Below are 17,849 nucleotides of genomic sequence, written 5' to 3' on the forward strand. Positions count from 1 at the left end.
GCAGGCCCAGTGCATTTTTGACATTCTGATGATGAAACTGCAACAGCAAACAAACTTTTCTATGTCTGTTCATGCCAGCTTTCAAAGCTAAAGGGAATCTGGAAGCTATAAACAAATATTGTCAGTGTCTTAAAATGGAATTTCCTGTTGCTTCTGTTAACAGCACTTAGGGGTCTGAGGAGGCAAAACTCCTGGAGTTTTCCTGACTTTGATAGAAGTCAGACTTGAAATACACTTGTATGCAGCTGAGGGGGTGATGGGGGGGAAGGAGTGTTTGTTAGTGTACGGTGTTAATTTCGTTAGCTGAAATGAATTAGTACTCCCGATCACTGTGTTTTTGTGAAGCACATCTCATGCACTCAATCATCAGTCTGCTTTTTGTGTCTTTGAAATGCTTCGCTCTTTAAGAGATGGAGACAACTAGACGTGTTTCGTGTTTCTAATCGGCCACAGGATATTGGGCTCAGATAAACCTGATCGCTCACTTCCACCCGGAACTGGTAAGACTGAAAGAGGAGTGGAAGTTTCCTCCTCTTAATCTTCCATCCTATGCCTTCTGACTCGGGGCAGACGAAGAAAACAGCTGCCGTCTATCCCGCGCTTGCAAGGGGGAAGCAGGTCCTGATGTGACCAGTCCTTCGGGTAGTCTGTGCTTCAAGTTACGGCTGTTGGCTCATCTACCCTTTCGTAGGTTGTCTTAGGTTGTCTTCCAGAATTAGCAGTTCTTGTGATAATTGCAGTGTTCAGGTCTGCTGCAGCTGCTCCGGGTTTGAGTAAAGTCGGCTTTGTTTTCCAGGGTTTAGTTTGTTTGCTCATGGTTGGAATGACAGTATTGACAGTTGTCTCTGAGAAAACTTGAAGGCAAGGTAAAGGTGCTGACTGAGGGCCATGGAATGTGGTGGGTTACTTCTGGCTTCTTCTCAGAGATAATCCTCATAATCACATGACTAGTATAAAATTTTGTAAAATCCCGTGTGTTTATTAATGTGATTTTTAATAATAAATGGTTTCAGGGAATCTGAATTTTTCAACTTTTAATTTTTATAAAAATACTTTTCTCTCTGCAACTGCTGTTGCTCTCTCCGTGCTTTAATTACCAAGCTGGTGGTAATCGTTTCTCAGATCCAGTGTTGTTGATAGTCAGGCTCTTGCCTGAATGCTCCCACAGTATTTTCCTTCCCACAGTCAGAAATAAAGAACGTTGCTGCCCTAATAAGCCTTTCTTTTGCTAGCTAACAAGTGAACTCAGCAACATGGGTCGCTTATAAAATATCCTCGGTTCAGTGCCATTTGTGGAAAGAGAACTGAAAAAAAAATATAATTTGGAGTGGTGCTGTAGGAAGCGCTTAAAGCGCTTAGTTCTTGATAAAAAGTTCCTTTTTAAAAAAAGGCAAAAGCCATTGGTCAGTCACATGCGTTCTGTTTGGCTCTTTTTTTTTTTTGTGGTCTTTACTGCTATTCTGCACTTCTGGTCCTAAACGGAGCATTACAGAAAAAGACATTGCTTTTCATTTGTATTTTATATTTAAAATTTCTTTCTTTCTGCTTGTAGATTTGTTTGTAAATGCATCATAAACAGACAGCCCAGAATGAAGAAAGCAAGCAGGAGTGTTGGCTCAGTGCCCAAAGTGCCTGGAGTAAATAAAACTCAAACAACTGAAAAAGCCAAACCAGAAAACGGCTCCTCAGTGTCTGCAGTAACAAAACTCTCCAAAACTGGGACATCAGCATCTCTTTTGAAGGTAATAACCAATAGAAAATTCTGATTATTTGTATTTTTTACAGTAAAGCTTTAAAAATAGTAGAATTTTAAGGCATGTCTTTAATGCGACTTAGACTAGAGGTTTGTTATATGGGTAACGGAAGGGAATTTGGGTAGTTACGCAGCACTGCCCAGGGTAGTAGGACCTTGTCTGGCGTTTGTGCTTTATTTTTCATATTGCAACGTGTGATGTGATAGAAAGCAATCTGCTTTGCAGCACTTGGCTACTCTGCAAAATGAGCAGAGTGGAAGTTGCACTCTGATGAATGTTATTAGTAGGGTCACGTGTTATGCTTGAATGGTGTGTGAGTGACTAATGGGATTTGATAAGAGCTAATTACGAATTATGAAAAAAGAACTAATGAGGTATCTAACATGAGAAACTTTTTGATATCAGTGATCCGTGTCAGGTCAGTGCAGTTACATTCTTCTAGCTGTTTTGGCCTTTGCTTTGTGTGAAGTGTTGCTTGAGCTGAATTTTCACAAGTTGATTCTTGCTCCTAGAACAAGTTCAAAGGTAGAGGTTTTCTCTTACATTAGCAAAACAGGGCAGTAGATTTAGGAGCGTATGGTTTCCAACAACCAAGAGAAATAAGACATACCGAGGTGTGCTGGTGTGGAGCTTTCACCTGGGAGTGAACACGTCTGGGTTGGATGGATGGTATGAGCTTGCTTGGTCTGCCGCCCTCTCCTGGCGTGGAGACATGGATGGACCCACCTCCTTTTGCCTTTCTGCAGCCCGGTATGCCGAGCTGGGGCGCTGCTGCCGCCCTGGAGCAAATGAACAGAGCAAGGGAAAAGGCTGGTGTCTCAAACTGGGACCTGAACCACAGTCACCTGCAGGAAGCCAGATAGGCCATTTCAATAACTGGCAAATAAAGACCTAGAATTAAAGAAGTGGTAAAGGTTGAGGTCTCTCTGTAATAGCTATGCAGGATTACTGGAGTCAAAAGGTGTGTTCCCTTTCTTTTCTTCTTTTCTTTCATGGAAGAATGGTTAATACTTTTGCTGACGAACTTGCATGCCAGGTTTCAGCTAGATTTTCTCTTGGTGCCCCCCCCCCCCCTTTCCTCTGCCACCCAACGTATCTTGCAGTTTTTTTAACTTTAAATAATCTTTTGATGCTTGTTGACACTTCTTTGTATTTCTAGAAACCTCTCAAAGCATATGGAAACAAAAGTCCTTTGTAGTTTACTTATCAAGTTTCTTATGTCATATCTCTCCGTGAGCTAAAGGGGGAGGATGATCCAACACTGAAGAAATTTGACCCAGTGCGCTTTCACAATTTTACTTATATTAGTAACACTACTGGCTATGTTTGGGTGTAGGATTAGAATTTATGACAAGTGTATGTTTGAGGCACAATGAAAATTTTTCTCTTAATTGCTAAGACTTATCTCAGCTTTATGTTACAGCCAGGCTTACTCATACAGTTGGATGTCTTTTACTTGTTAAGCTGCTGTTGTGCCAACTACGCGACTGTTAATAATAATGACTCTTATCTTCTTTGACTGTTCCATACTTATACAACAAAGTTAGTTGTTTGTATTTTTTTTATTTACTGATACTGGCAAATCACATTTATAATTACTGGCTTGGAAGAAGTATCAGTAATAAGTTGTATTATTTTTAAAATAGTTTTTTGTAGAGTTTTGTGTTTGATTTTGTTGATGGAGCATTTGGCACATTGTTTTCCTCATAGTGGTTGTAGGATCTTCTCTTAGACTTGATGAATCGGTGTGCGTATTATGAATTTCATTTAATATTCCTTGACAAAAAAAAAAAGCTGGTGTTAAATACCTGTAATTGCAACAGCTTGCTAATTTATGCAGTCCTCAAGGTAAATGTCCATATAGATACAGAGAACTTTGAGTTGGCTACTGAATGAGAGGCCGCTATTAAGGAGTAGAAATAAACACTCACAGTACCAATCTTAATTCAGCCAGTAATAATGTTGCAAAATTGAAAATTACTTTGGAATTATAGTCTGGTTTTTTTTTTTTTTTTTTCCCTGTGCCCTTCGCTGGCCCTGGGCCAGTGTTCAGCTTTGGGTGGGCTTCTTTCCCTGTGCAATGTTCCATAGACGTGTCCTTTTTTGTGGAGTTTTCAAAGCGTGTGGACAATGAGCACAGGAAGAAACGGTGAGACCCGCCCTTCTGCACAGCTGAACGCTGCTCCAGAGGTCGGGCTCTCCCGCTGCTTCAGAATGCCTTTTTGTCGGTTGCTTCTTTGTAGGTTTTTGGCTCCCGCTTCGCCCAGGCTTTTTGTAAATGTTCAGCCCCCCCCCCCCCCCCCCCCAAAACCTCACACACATGATTGCAGCAGAAGGTGAACTGCCAGCCACTTCTAGTTTTTCATCTGTCAAAGAATACTCCGCAAATACCAGTGTGTTCTTATTTTTAAGATGATTATTTTTTGACTTCTTTAGCTAATGAGCTTGCGATCATGCTAACACTCACAACTGCAATTAGACGTCAGCTGTACTTCATACAAATGAATTGCAAAACCCAGTGTCCCTGAAAAGCCAGGACTTGGACACCAACATTTGAATATTAAAAATTAGAATGTGTTTTCAGTATTCATGTGTCTAGGTTTCAGTATTCTGTTTGCAAAATGCAATGACATAATTACAGATTGTTGTGAAGTTTGATGTTTCAAGCGCTCAAATGCAGCAACAGCAAGCATCAAAGAAAATCCCAGGTAGGAATAATTATATATATATAAAAATGGATTTGAATGAGGTGCAGTAAAGAAGATATACATGTTGCGAAACTAAGATTAAATGAATTGTAGAGGTGATCATTCAAGTTTCATTGCACTGAAAGAAAGATGTGGGGGAAAATGGGATATGAATTGTGTAATTATAGACTGGGTTTTTTATACAGCAAATCAAAACAGGTCTGGATGAGCACTTCTAATTATGATATTTTCTAATTTTTCATATTTTAATGTAGGGGTTTTAGTGCTAAGCAGGATTGCACTGTTTTCAGTAAATGGGAGAAACTGCTCTTCCCTGAGGAAGACGCTGCGACATTGATTTTGGTTCCATTAAAAATATATGCTATGAAAATACTTTGATTTTTTTAAAGTCAAGAATGGTTGCCATTGTGGAGCATTAAGAAAAGAGAGCTGCTGGTTTGTAACTTTTCCAAAGCTTTGCTAAATAGTTTTCTTTGCCAAGAGTATAGGGTTACAGTTTTGAGAAACTGTTTACTAATTGGCTGCGGAGGAGGCAGTGCCTTCCAACCTAGACTAGAAATAGTTTATGGGTAAGTCAGAAGAAGAATGGCTGTCTTAAATTCCTTTGTTCAGCGAGGACTGGAGATGACTAATGTCAGAAAGTGTGTATTTTACTTAGCTTTTTGTTTTTTTTAATTCAAGCTGAGTCACATCTTTGACCTATTTGGCTTGATAACATGTACTTGTACTATAAGTGTCGAGAAGCTTAATCTAATTTCCCTACTCTTTCAACAGGGTAAAAATGCTGACAGCTAATAGTCCATTTGAACTATCAAGTTTGCCAACTGATTTGCAGTAGCAAAATAGAAAATCACTGTTCTGTGCCTTTTTTGTGATACCTTGTTTGAGGTGATAGTTGAATTACAAGGTTGTTTCCTCCCCCCTCTACCCCATGCCCACAAAATGAGTTTAGATAAGATATGGAATCTGGTTAGATTACAGGTTAATGAAGGATTGTCGTACAGTAGTAGTTTGTGCTCAGATTTCCCCCCCCCCCAAGTAGTGTGAGCTTTGTCGATTTTGTAGCCCCCCCAACGTTTTTATTTTCCCATTGGTACTTACATTGCATCTGCTGTTTTGCACAGCTGTGTGACACAGGAGATCACGGGCCTGATCTGGCTCCTGGGAGGAAGGAGCCCTTTGGAAAGGCTTCGGTTTACCCAGCACAGTGTGTAAGCGCATGGAGAAGAGTGGGATAGAACAGTGGCTTTTTCCTAGCAGAAAAGCCAGCTTAGATGCACATCCAACTACAGCCTCAGAGTAATGCACTTTCTTCCAGCCTTGTATAAACCTTTTTAGAAGCCCATACCGTTTCCTACGTGATTCAGAATAAACATTCTTGTCCTAGAGGATTTTACCCTTACAAATACCTGTTGTATCTGTAAATTATCTGTGTTTCTAACAACCGCATGCACAACAAATATGTTCTCTTCCCAGCTCCCTTTTGTTTTGCAGCTGCTCTTCTTTGTAAATGGCACAAATCCCATCTACGCCCTTTCCACAGTATTGTGATCAGTGTTCCTAACTGTTTGGAAATTTGCGCTTGCAAAAAGGAGCTATATAGAATGGAGCGAGACGCAACTTTTTTTTTAATTAAGCAAGTGTACCTTCATTCTTAATGTATAGAATCATAATGTCTGCCATATAGTTTTTAACATGAATATGTATGGAATTAGAGGTTACAAACCTGCAGAATTTGAAAGTCATGATGTAAAGCAACTGGTTAAGTCCTAAGCACTGCCTTTTAGCTGGGATGGTGGTTGAGACTTCAAATAATTTATTCAGCTGAATAATACAGTTACTCAAGGAATGCTGCTAACACAGCTGTTTTCTTTTAATTTCTTCTTGCTCTTATGATGGAAGAATATTTAGCATATTTTGATTGTTTCTCCATTTGAAAAATTGCATTTTAAGTAGTTGTAAAGTCTGCCAGGTAATACTTCGGAACTTAGTGTTTCTAGAGTTACCTTTATTCTGAAAGATGGAGTCTCTGTTTGGGAATCTGGTTCTAGAGACTCGTGTGCTTACTGCCGTGTCACATTCCAGGCAGCTTTTGTTGCTAACAGTAGTTTCAGAAGTGATCATACGAGGTCAGACAAAAGTCCATCAGACAAGTATCGCGTCTCTGAGAGTGCCAAGTAAAGAGCATGAAAACAAGGCAAGGATATATTGTGAGGGTGGCTTTTTTCCCCCCATTTGAATACTGCCCTAGTCTCTAGTGATTTGTGGCTTTGTATTTTCAGCTAGAAAGGGTATTTTATTAATGTTGGGTTGATTTGTGGTGTTGTCTGGTTTGATCTTTTTGTTGTGAGCTTGTCCACCAGAAAACACTTGATCATATTCGATTGAAGGACATTATACTAACTTCCTAGTATTTGCTGGTTTAATTATCTAAGAATTGTGTTCATTTTTATGCTTAAGCAAACTTTCAGTTAAAATTGAGAAGCATTGCACTGTTGTGTTACTGTGCTTTCCTTAACTTTTTTTCTTCTCCTTGGTATTGAGACATTAGTAATTTGTCTGGGAGAGAGAAGACTCAGTTTCTATGGTCAGTCATGGGTAAGGAGTGGAAGTTCAGTTTGAATTTACCAACTCTGCACAGTGCGTTGCATTTATACTTTTCAACATTCTTGCGTAGACACGTGACTAGTTAAATATGTACTTTCTAAACTGATGGAATCTTTAACAGAAGAAATGTTGGCTGTGCAGACTTCTCAGCCAACTGTCTTAAAGCTGCTGCTTCCCTTCCTTTCAGACTAAGAGTAATGATGACCTCTTAGCGGGGATGGCTGGTGGCGGTGGAGTGACAATGACCAATGGTGTCAAGGCAAAGAAGAGCACTTGTGTATCAACAGCATCTTCAGCTTCAGGGGCGACCATGAGCAGTCTGGAAAATAAACCCAAAACTATTGCAGGTAAATGGATGTATTGATGCTTAAGGGTGGTAGTTGGGTGGCTTTTTATTTTCCTATTATCTATTGAGGATCCAGGCTGCCTAATGAAATGGTCCGTAAGGCCACGGTCAAATTGAACACCTCCTATACTCTTTTCCTGTTTTCTAATAATGTAATTGCCTTTTTGGAGGGTGTTCCTTTTAATTTTTTTCAGTACTGATTATGCAACTACTATATAAAACTAGATAATATAAATAATCTAGAGAATCATCGATTTGTCTAAAATAATTTAATTTGTCTAAAAAACCATGTCACAAGCACTAAATCTTTAAGATGTGATCATTTGCTGCAGTCAATATTTTGGATGTTCTGTACTGCATTATAGAAGTAAACTAAGAGAGCTTTCAGAAACTGTTCAGGAAGTGAAATTTAGTGTGTCATCAGTATGGATGGAAATATGTCTTCTCTTCCATTGCTATGTTTTGGACTCAGTAGTGCTTGAAAGCTGTAAAGTGTCTGGAAATTAAGTACTAATAATCTATCCTTGTCTTTATGAAATGAGAGGGAAATGCAAAAGAACTTTACTTTCATTTTGGGGAATAATATGCAATTCATCACTTGAAAGCTTGCAATGAAATCTACCGCAAAGAGGCAAATCTGAACTTGTAGGAATAAGACTGCTGCAGGTTTTGGATAGTTTATCAGAAGCTGTTGAAGACAGAAAAAAAGAAACTTGCAAATGTTAAACTTTAAGGTTTAAATAATTTTTAAAATACTGGTGAAGCGTAGCAATTGGTAAAGCATGTGTCAATTAAAATATAACTGCACTGATTCACGGTTAAGGCTGTACAAATGCTTACTCTAAATGTATTTTATAAAATGTATTTAGCGGTGTGATTCAGAAAATCAACCACTGTATTGCTGATACAAAATACACAGTCTTCTATTACAGATACTGCATTTTATATTAACGTTCCTAACTTTCAAAAAACATATAGGTACAAGTTCCACAACTAAGCGTAGCACTTCATCTGGAACTAAAGAGTCAAGCTCTTCTAGAGAAAGAATACGTGATCGTTCTCGGTTAAGCCAGAGCAAAAAGCTGCCTTTGACTGGACAGGGGACCAGTGATACAGTACTGGCAAAACGCTCCCGTAGTCGCACCAATCCAGAATCCGATATTCGAATGAGCAAGTCCAAATCAGACAATCAAATCATTGACAAAGCTGCGCTGGAAGCAAAGGTGAACGATCTTTTGACATTAGCAAAAACTAAAGATGTGGAAATCTTGCATCTGCGGAATGAACTAAGGGATATGCGTGCTCAGCTGGGACTTAATGAAGATCAACTTGAAGGTGATGAAAAATCTGAAGAAAAAGAAGCCATTGTTGTCCATCAGCCAACTGATGTAGAGTCTACGTTGTTACAGTTACAGGAACAAAACACTGCCATCCGAGAAGAGCTCAACCAGCTGAAGAATGAGAATCGAATGTTAAAAGACAGGCTAAATGCATTAGGCTTTTCTTTGGAACAAAGGCTGGACAACTCTGAAAAACTCTTTGGCTATCAGTCTTTGAGTCCAGAGATTACAGCTGGCAACCACAGTGATGGTGGTGGTACTCTGACATCTTCAGTGGAGGGTTCTGCTCCTGGATCAATGGAAGACTTGTTAAGTCAGGATGAGAACACTTTGATGGACAATCAACACAGTAATTCCATGGATAATTTAGACAGTGAGTGCAGTGAAGTTTATCAGCCACTGACATCAAGCGACGATGCCTTAGATGCTCCATCGTCTTCGGAGTCTGAAGGAGTACCAAGTATAGAAAGATCTAGGAAGGGAAGCAGTGGCAACGCGAGTGAAGTGTCCGTAGCTTGTCTGACAGAACGGATACATCAGATGGAAGAGAATCAACACAGTACAGCTGAAGAGCTCCAAGCCACACTTCAAGAGCTTGCGGATTTGCAACAAATAACACAAGAGTTAAACAGTGAGAATGAAAGACTTGGAGAGGAAAAAGTAATCCTTATGGAATCTTTGTGCCAGCAAAGTGACAAGCTAGAACACTTCAGCCGTCAGATCGAGTATTTTCGGTCCCTTTTAGATGAACACCATATTTCTTATGTAATAGATGAAGATATGAAAAGTGGTCGCTACATGGAGTTAGAGCAACGTTATATGGATCTTGCAGAGAACGCTCGGTTTGAGCGAGAACAGCTGTTAGGTGTTCAGCAGCACTTGAGCAACACTTTGAAGATGGCAGAACAAGACAACAAGGAGGCCCAAGAAATGATAGGGGCATTAAAAGAACGCAATCACCACATGGAACGGATTATTGAGTCAGAGCAGAAAAGCAAAACGGCGATGGCGTCTACCTTGGAGGAGTACAAAGCCACAGTAGCCAGTGACCAGATTGAGATGAATAGGCTGAAAGCTCAGTTAGAGCATGAAAAGCAGAAAGTGGCTGAGTTGTATTCTATACACAACTCTGGAGATAAATCTGATATACAAGACTTGCTGGAGAGTGTCAGGCGGGATAAAGAAAAAGCAGAGACACTGGCCAGTAGTCTGCAAGAAGAGCTGGCACACACTCGCAATGATGCCAATCGATTGCAAGATGCCATTGCTAAGGTAGTGTTTAAAACAAACCGTTGTAATTTGTCATCCCTTATACACCATGACTTACTGTTGGTCACCGTAGTTCTTCTAGAAGGGAAGGATTAATTATGAGGTTAATCAGATTGCAGTAGTGTTGATTACATTCTCTTAACATTTGTTATGGAAATGACATGGGCCTTTTAAAAAGTTATACGGATACCTTCAGCCACAGGGTTAACTGTCGGGTTACTTTTTAAAATACTGGTATTTAAACTCCTCCACTCATTTCAAGGGCCAAACTTAAAGAGTATTTAAGATACTGTAGGAATTTTGTGCTTGAAGTGCATGTCTTCTGCAGGAGTTTCGAGGAGTTAGTGCCAAACTGGTAGAAGAGGGATGTCACTGAAAAAGTACTGGGAGTCAAAGTTTGAGGTGACAACCCGGTTGTTGATGACTTGTAGGAACTTTCACAGGTGTTGAGAGAATATTTTCAAGTTTCAGCTTATTCGGGTTGGTTCAGCTTACTTAGAAAAACTAATTATAAGGAAAGCAGAGAAGCGTCTTCTTTCTCCAGTCAAGAAATTACTAATTTTGAGATTGAGGTAGACAGATTTTACCAAATTTAATTTAATTTACTGAATACATACTTTGGTTTTAAACAACCACCAACAACAAAAAAACAACAAACCAAACCACCAAAAACATTTTGATAAGCTTTTAAACAATTATTATTAAATATTGCAAATACACATAGGTTTTTTTACTAATGATCCGTCCAGGAGCAGCTTTTGTGTTAATTGGGTTTTGGATCAAAATATATATTTCTAGTTTTAAACCAGCTATTTTAACTCAAATATAAATAATTTATCTAGTAAATATCTCTAGTAAAAGTGTTTACCATAATTGAATATAAAAATAAGAATCTGATAAAATTTATTTAATAACTTTGAGTGTGCATTTAAAGGCGTATCTTCCTGATGAGAAAATCTGTGCCAAATTTAATGTTTGAACTATCTATTAGTTGCAAATCAACATATTAGTCATGATCACCAGCTAGTTAGAATCAACCTTAGTTTGGGAATAAAAAAAAAGTAACCATAATTTTAATAATTAAGGTTAGGTAGTGCTGCTAAAATAAAAAATACTGAAATGGATGATTTAAAGCAGGACATTTTGTGCATTAAAATTGGTGCTTGTTTTGACCCACCCTAAGCCATGACCTAATTTCTCTTGTTTTTCTGACACCCTATTTTTGCTCTTGGGCATGGGGGTTAGTGTTTCTGTGCCTCTGATCCCAGCTTGTTACTTAGGTTGCACTTTCATGAGGCAAAATAAAATAGTCTCGCTGCTCCTGAAAGGGAGAAGTCTACTGCCTCTTCTTTTCCCCGCTTTTTTTTAATTCAGTTCAATATCTTGTAAGACTCCTCTGGGAACTACTTCGACTCACTAACGCATCTCACACGCAAAAGTGAATCCTGCTGCTTGGCTAAGGAAATGAATCATCTCGCAGGTCCAGCGAGCGCTAAAATTGCACAGGGGAGAGCAGGCTGGTTTTTGGCAAGAGAGAGAAAGGGTAAAGTTTCCCCCCCAACTCCCTCCCTTTTCCACGGCAGCTAGACGTTAAATTGGAGCTGCTGCTCATGCAACCACAGCCTCGGTACTCTGGTGGCGTTGCTTCCCTCGAATACAGCATGCTGCTGTTCGGGTAGCTGGGCAATACTCATATATTCGGCTTGAGAAGAAAAGAGTTTAACTCTGGCTCAGGAAAACAGTTGCACTAGAACAATACATTTTTAAAGGCTTACACTTGACTTCTTGTCCCATACTTTTTAATGGTTGCAGAAATATATTGTAAGTATGGGAGTTACAAAACTGAAAATGTGTTTTAAAGTGCAACCGATTTAGTTATGATAAGATACGTTCTTTTTCAGGTTGAAGATGAATACAGAGTGTTCCAAGAAGAAGCCAAGAAACAAATTGAGGATCTCAATGTGACTCTGGAAAAACTTCGGACAGAACTAGATGAAAAAGAGACTGAGCGAAGTGACATGAAAGAAACTATCTTTGAGTTGGAGGATGAAGTAGAGCAGCATCGTGCTGTGAAGCTTCATGACAATCTCATCATATCTGATTTGGAGAGTAAGTGTTACAAGTTTCTCTTGTGAGAGAAATGATAATTTAAAAACAGCTGAAGTAGAATGCTGTAATAGTGAAAGTATTTTCACTTGTCTTTCAGGTGTCTGAATTCAAGTCAGACTGGGCTTTACAGAACCCTTATACGCTAGGTGAAAACAATCAAGTTGGCTTTGCTTTTCCAGTCCTGGTAGTAGTTGGTGTGGGAATGAAAACCTGTGAATTGAGAATAAATATGAAATCTGATAATGTTGTTTTTCAAAGTAGAACATGTAATTACAGACTTAATAATAGTGTGCTCCTTGTGCATTTTGGAGACAGGATGATTGATTTAGTGGTTTGGTGTTTTGTTTTGCCTTTTTTTTTTTTTTTTTTTAAGAACGCTCTCTCTTTTGAGAGCCCAAGTGTTAGGAGTTACCAGGTAGCTTGCGAATGTGCATACTTAATGATTTCTCCCACCTGAAGAAACATGGTTTTAGTGGAGAAATGAGGCCCTGAAAGTTACAAATGTTAGAGCTGACTTGGCAATATGGATGCATTATATCCCTCTCTCTCTATGTATATTTGCTCAAGTTGTGAAACTGATCTGTGAACCTAAAAATGATTCTGGCAAACTTGAAGCAAGTTAGACTAAAACTTTTTTGACTCTTACCACCATACAAGAAATCATTGGGGTTTATAATGAAATTCATATTTACCGTATACTTGTCTAGCGCTTTGTGCCTTAATTCCCTCTCTGATCTCCAAGACTTGCTCAGACATTCCTACCATGGGCTGGAATTCTGCAATTAGTCTCCATCTAAATAAGCACTGTATTTGCACAGTGCTGCTTACAGAATTTAAATATCTGCTATTCTTCCATGGTATACAAAGATGAAACAAGATAGCAAAAAAATTAAAGCATGCTCCCTTTTAACAGCAAGGGAAATATTCATAGAAAAGATTTTAAATTGGTCCGCTATCAAGAAAAGGTAGTGTCTTAAGCAAGCTGAATTGTTTATTCAACTGAAGCTCAGTTTCTTCAGACATGTGGGTGTCAGCTTGGTTTCCCCGAGCAACCCTTCTTTATCTTGAAAGGCAGTCACTGTTTCTCCTTACAAAATTGCTTTAAGTTTTCATTCTGCAGTTTATTTTTTTCCTCTTTCTGTGCCCAAACCAAACAGATGTTTACTTGGGAGCGGGAGCTGAGGCACATGGTCAGTGGCTCCGACTTTGTTCCTGAAGTCATTTTGTAGCAAAGCCTTAAAAAGGTTGAAGCTTTTCTACTTGCATTTTTTGTCCATTAACTGAAATACATTCATACGGGAAATAGCACTGTAGTCAAGTAAAAACATTTAAGTACCCGCCTAGTAATACCTGATTACACGGCAGCTCTGATTTTTAGATGTCTCTGCTTTGGGGGTACAAAACAGCTCTCAGATATTTCACTTAAAATCGTAAAAGTTCAGGCAGACAAAAGTCTGGGTATAAATTTTCAACAAGTATTGCAACAGTCTCTGTTACTCATTGCTCTTGAAATAGTTTGGAAAATTCAGCTGTACTAACTGATGGCCTGGTGCGATCCCTTTGGGAAGAAAGCAGCGATTTAGTTATAGGCAGGAAGGAGAGTGGCATCTAGTGGCGGAAAGGAAGGATGGCACCCGAAGACTAGTGTAGACTTAAAAACTGTTTTTTTCTGACCACTGTAAAACGCTGTTCATTATGGGTTCATAATTAAACCTTGTACAGGAGTTTCTTGGTGGTACCCTCTGAGTAGTGACAGCAAAGAAGAGCATCTCAGAAAACCTGGGACTTGGAGGTATTACACACGACATACAAAAGACAGAATTTTAATAATTTGTATTAAAGCGACAGAAAAACACATCTTAGTAGTAGTAATTTGTCTTAAGCTGATCAGACTTTTGGTCAGTTCTGGTATTCTCTCAGCCAAATGTGTAGTGCCTGTGCTTTTAAATGTGGCGAATTCAGTGTAGGTTTGGGTATTATAAAATACTAGTTAGAAGAATGGTGGTTTTTTCAGCCTAATAACCAAGTGTAATAAAGAATCATAAATGTTTTCTTTAGTGAAATTTTATTTTAGATTTTAAAATATGAGGAAATCTAACCCACCCCTTAAGGAGAGAATTTGCCTAATGGCAAAGTTACTGACTGAATGAAAGTGATGGCAAGACAACTAATAAATGACAAGTGATAAGTGATGGAAAATTATCACTTAAAGAATTCACAATAGACACGCTTTACAGGTAGGAGAAAGATGCTTCATAGATGAGGTGGTGAGTGTTCATTCAATTTAATGGTTAATCAGCACTAAATACGAATGTAGGAATGTGACATGCTCTAGCACTGGTACTTAGAGCAATCTTCATTTTGGTGTTTGGAAAGCCCACACAGAAGCACATCAAACATACAATGAAACATTTTCACAGTAATCTGAATATTGAACTGTCACATCTTAGCTGTTAATATGCCTACCTGCAAAAACTGGGATCTCTTTGTGGACAGTGGGATGTAAATTGCATTGATTAAAAACATACGGTATATTCTTGATGTCCATCTGGATGCAGCAGGAGCTGTAGTCAGTGGCAGCTGGACTCCTTACTGGTGGGACAAGGAGTTCTAGGCATAGTGCTTCTGTATTGCATCTAAAAATTCTAAGAAACATTAAACAAACACGCCGAGATGGAACAAGCTGTAGTGGCGATGAGTCTGTAGGTGCTGGAGCGGAGGTGCGGGACTGGGCGAGCGCAGAGCAGGCGGGTGTCGCGCTAGATGGCGTCTTTCCTCCGCTTCTCATTTCGGACTTCGGAAAAAACTTTCAGTAGTCAGGTAGCCACTCTGTCCCATCAGTCATCTCCGATGACTAAGGGGAAGAAAGAAATCTATTAATCTTCCAAGCAGTTTGCGGGGAATATTTTTCAGGGAACTTTGTCTCCTTATTTGTAGAAAAATTGTATTTGTAGGTTAGCTTATCAGTTGTCAGATATTTCTTCTGAAGTCTGAAAATACTCATTGCATGTTCTCTTAGCACAAGGTACGTGTGCTAAACATAGCAATTCTTAGTCCGTAACTATTTAAGCCAGTAAATGTTTTGAACAAGGGGGGGTGAGCAAAAAGGTTGAGATATCTAATGTTCAGTGAATTTTTATGTTATAAAAGAATTTCAGTTCTTTTATGGAGCTGACAGCGTTAGTTTTTAATTCTGCTGTATCTCATTTTGAAGAGGATCTTGACAGCAGTCGTGAAACTAAATTTTTACATTATCATTTTTAGGCCTTTTCTACCATAGTGTTGGAAATGGATTGAATGTTAGTTTTCTAATTGTTAGCGCTTTTTTTTTTTTTTTTGCTAATGTTGGAACCTTAAAACATTCAGCTTTCTTGCTGTATAGACCCACTGTCTGACAGCAATGAGCTCAAAAGCAAGATTGATATGCAAATTACCTGAGCTTTGGTATATTTGCAACCAGTGCCTGTTCCTTACATAAGGAAGCTATAAGTCTTAAATTAACTGTAATGCTGACACTACTCTGTGTAGATGTGATTATCCTGGGATAGCCATTTCTATGCTAAAAATTGAAATGCTATCCTAGCACAAGGCAAACCAATGTAACTACTACAATGAGAGAATGCCCATTGTGGATTTGGCTGTGTCAGGATTACTTGATTGAGAGTTGCTTATCAGGCATTGTAACGTCATGTTTTGAAACTACTATGCATATCGGAATATTGTCTGTCTTTTTTTTTTTTTTTCTTTCTTTCTTTTTTCCCCAGAGATTATTGAAATTAGACAATTGAATGTTGCTACTCATTTTTATTCCATAGTGATAAATTCTAACTGCCAGTTGTAATTAGTAAGAGTTACAGATAGAGAATGCAGTGATACTTTTTCTTGGGCAGTCTTACAAAATTCAGATGATATCTTAGTTTCTTCTTCCCACCTCCAGCTGAGTTGTAATGTTTTTCTTTACCATTTGTAGTCTGCATTTCCCATAATTAATTTTTCTACCTTTTAAAAAGGAAGGCCTTGTTGAACTGTGGTTTAAATCGGTATCATTTTGTGACAGGTAGACATAATTGAATCCTGCAGTAAAACACAAGCAGCTTGCTGATTTGCCAGTTTTGATTATCCTGTTCATTCATCAAATGGTCTCTTTGTTCATCATTTACCCTTAAACAATAGTTACTTTTCCTTTTATCTCAATCCTCTTTGTAGTCTATCCCCCTTAAAACGAGGAGACTGGATAATGGTAGAAGTACCTGTCCTACTGTACTGAAAATTGCAGTATATGCAGACGGAAAGGGTTTGTATGTGTTAGAGAAGAATTGTGGAGGTTGTGAGGCTGCAGAAAGGAAGGATACCACAGGGCAGCTGTAGAGAGAATTGCTGCCTGTGTACCTAGTTTGACTACTTGAACTTTCAGGCTGTAACTGGTGGCACAATGCGAAGAATGGAGCTCAGGCTGTAAGAGGTGAAATCGCTTATCTTAGTCTTAAATTCTCACCACGTTTCAAATTCAGTTGCAATTTGGTAGTTCTTTTCAGGTTGGTTTGGTGTTTTTTTTTTTTTTTTAATCTCTTCGATTTGTTGGAGGGGAAGACTGTTTCTAACGACTGCTGTAAAATGCTCTGTATTGTTTATAGTAACTGCAGAATATTCAGACCATTGTGTTTTACTTCAAAGCATAAATATACTAAAACTTAATGGTGCATTTCATATCTCACAGAAGTTCAAAACAATGGCATTACACAAGCTTTAACTCTGGACGCATTTATAGTTTGTGGTTATTTTTAGACAAACTATAGCTTGCTTTTAGTAGTAGAACGGATTTTATTTTTAAAAACATTTTCTTTGAACTGTCTTTAAAAGAAAATGGTCATCTGCTAGATTTTGTTTCAAAACGCTACTGGAAGCTCTACGGCATGTTGACTTGCTCTCACTGTCCAAAGTTATCTAATTTGCAGCTGGGTTTTTTAGGGTGTGTTTAAAGGAAGAAAAAAACGTGGGGAGGGGGAGCGACTTTTATAACTTTGACCTAAAGCTGTGCTGACTTTAGCTCAAACAAGTTATGTATGCAGACACAAGCTAAAAATTGGAGGGCTTTGCTTAAATAACATGGTAGCGGGAGATTTGAGTGGCACACTCTGTTAGGCTTATCTTCAAAGCTTCAAGATCAGTCGGATGCATCATAAAATGTGCGGTCTTGTAAGGAGGAGATAAATACAGAAATATCTGTCTAATTTTAGTGTTTCAACTTTTCCGAGCCTGAAAGGTTATCATGTTTTTAGGCCAACTGAGGTTTATATCATTCTTGTAAAGAAATTAGCTGTGGCATTAAAAGCCTCTGCGCTTGGGACTGTTGAGGCGAAACTCAAGAATTTCTTCCGATGAAGCAACCAAAAGGAATTCCATGGCTGAAAAATTGAGATGTTCTTACGAGCATAGTTGAGGCTCCTTAATGTACACATCAGCATAAATCAGCTTAAATCTCTTCTTAGTCTTTGTTGCATCTGATTTAAACATTTTGAAATGCTTACGATTTTCCATTTAGTCTGCTGTAGCCTCATTTTTCTTGTTAAGAAAAGCCATTTGACAAAAGAAAGGAGTACTTGGGAAGACACTGGTAGGTATTGGCAGAACAAGTAACTCTGAGTAAACCCTGGTTTACTGGTTTTCCTGAGACATCATACCCAAATAAAAGCACTGGAAAGTTTGTTGTTAGAAA

At 38.7% G+C, this 17,849-nt stretch overlaps 1 protein-coding gene across 2 annotated transcripts in view; it reads left to right on the plus strand.

Moving 5' to 3' along the window:
* Positions 1–1,556: 1,556 nt before the first annotated feature.
* Positions 1,557–17,849, plus strand: part of SPECC1L (sperm antigen with calponin homology and coiled-coil domains 1 like) — a gene marked incomplete at its 5' end in the record, with an annotated part of 50,338 nt that continues 34,045 nt past the window's right edge. Inside the window, 4 exons of one of the 2 annotated variants that reach the window (XM_082491879.1) lie at positions 1,557–1,742; positions 7,257–7,416; positions 8,394–10,027; positions 11,926–12,133. In XM_082491879.1, coding sequence (XP_082348005.1) covers positions 1,590–1,742; positions 7,257–7,416; positions 8,394–10,027; positions 11,926–12,133 — 2,155 coding nt within the window. The remainder of the gene's footprint in view (positions 1,743–7,256; positions 7,417–8,393; positions 10,028–11,925; positions 12,134–17,849) is intronic. The other variant, XM_082491878.1, reaches the window with a different exon arrangement.

Source organism: Vanellus vanellus (genome assembly GCF_965231255.1).
Source record: "Vanellus vanellus genome assembly, chromosome: 16".
Taxonomy (NCBI): domain Eukaryota; kingdom Metazoa; phylum Chordata; class Aves; order Charadriiformes; family Charadriidae; genus Vanellus; species Vanellus vanellus.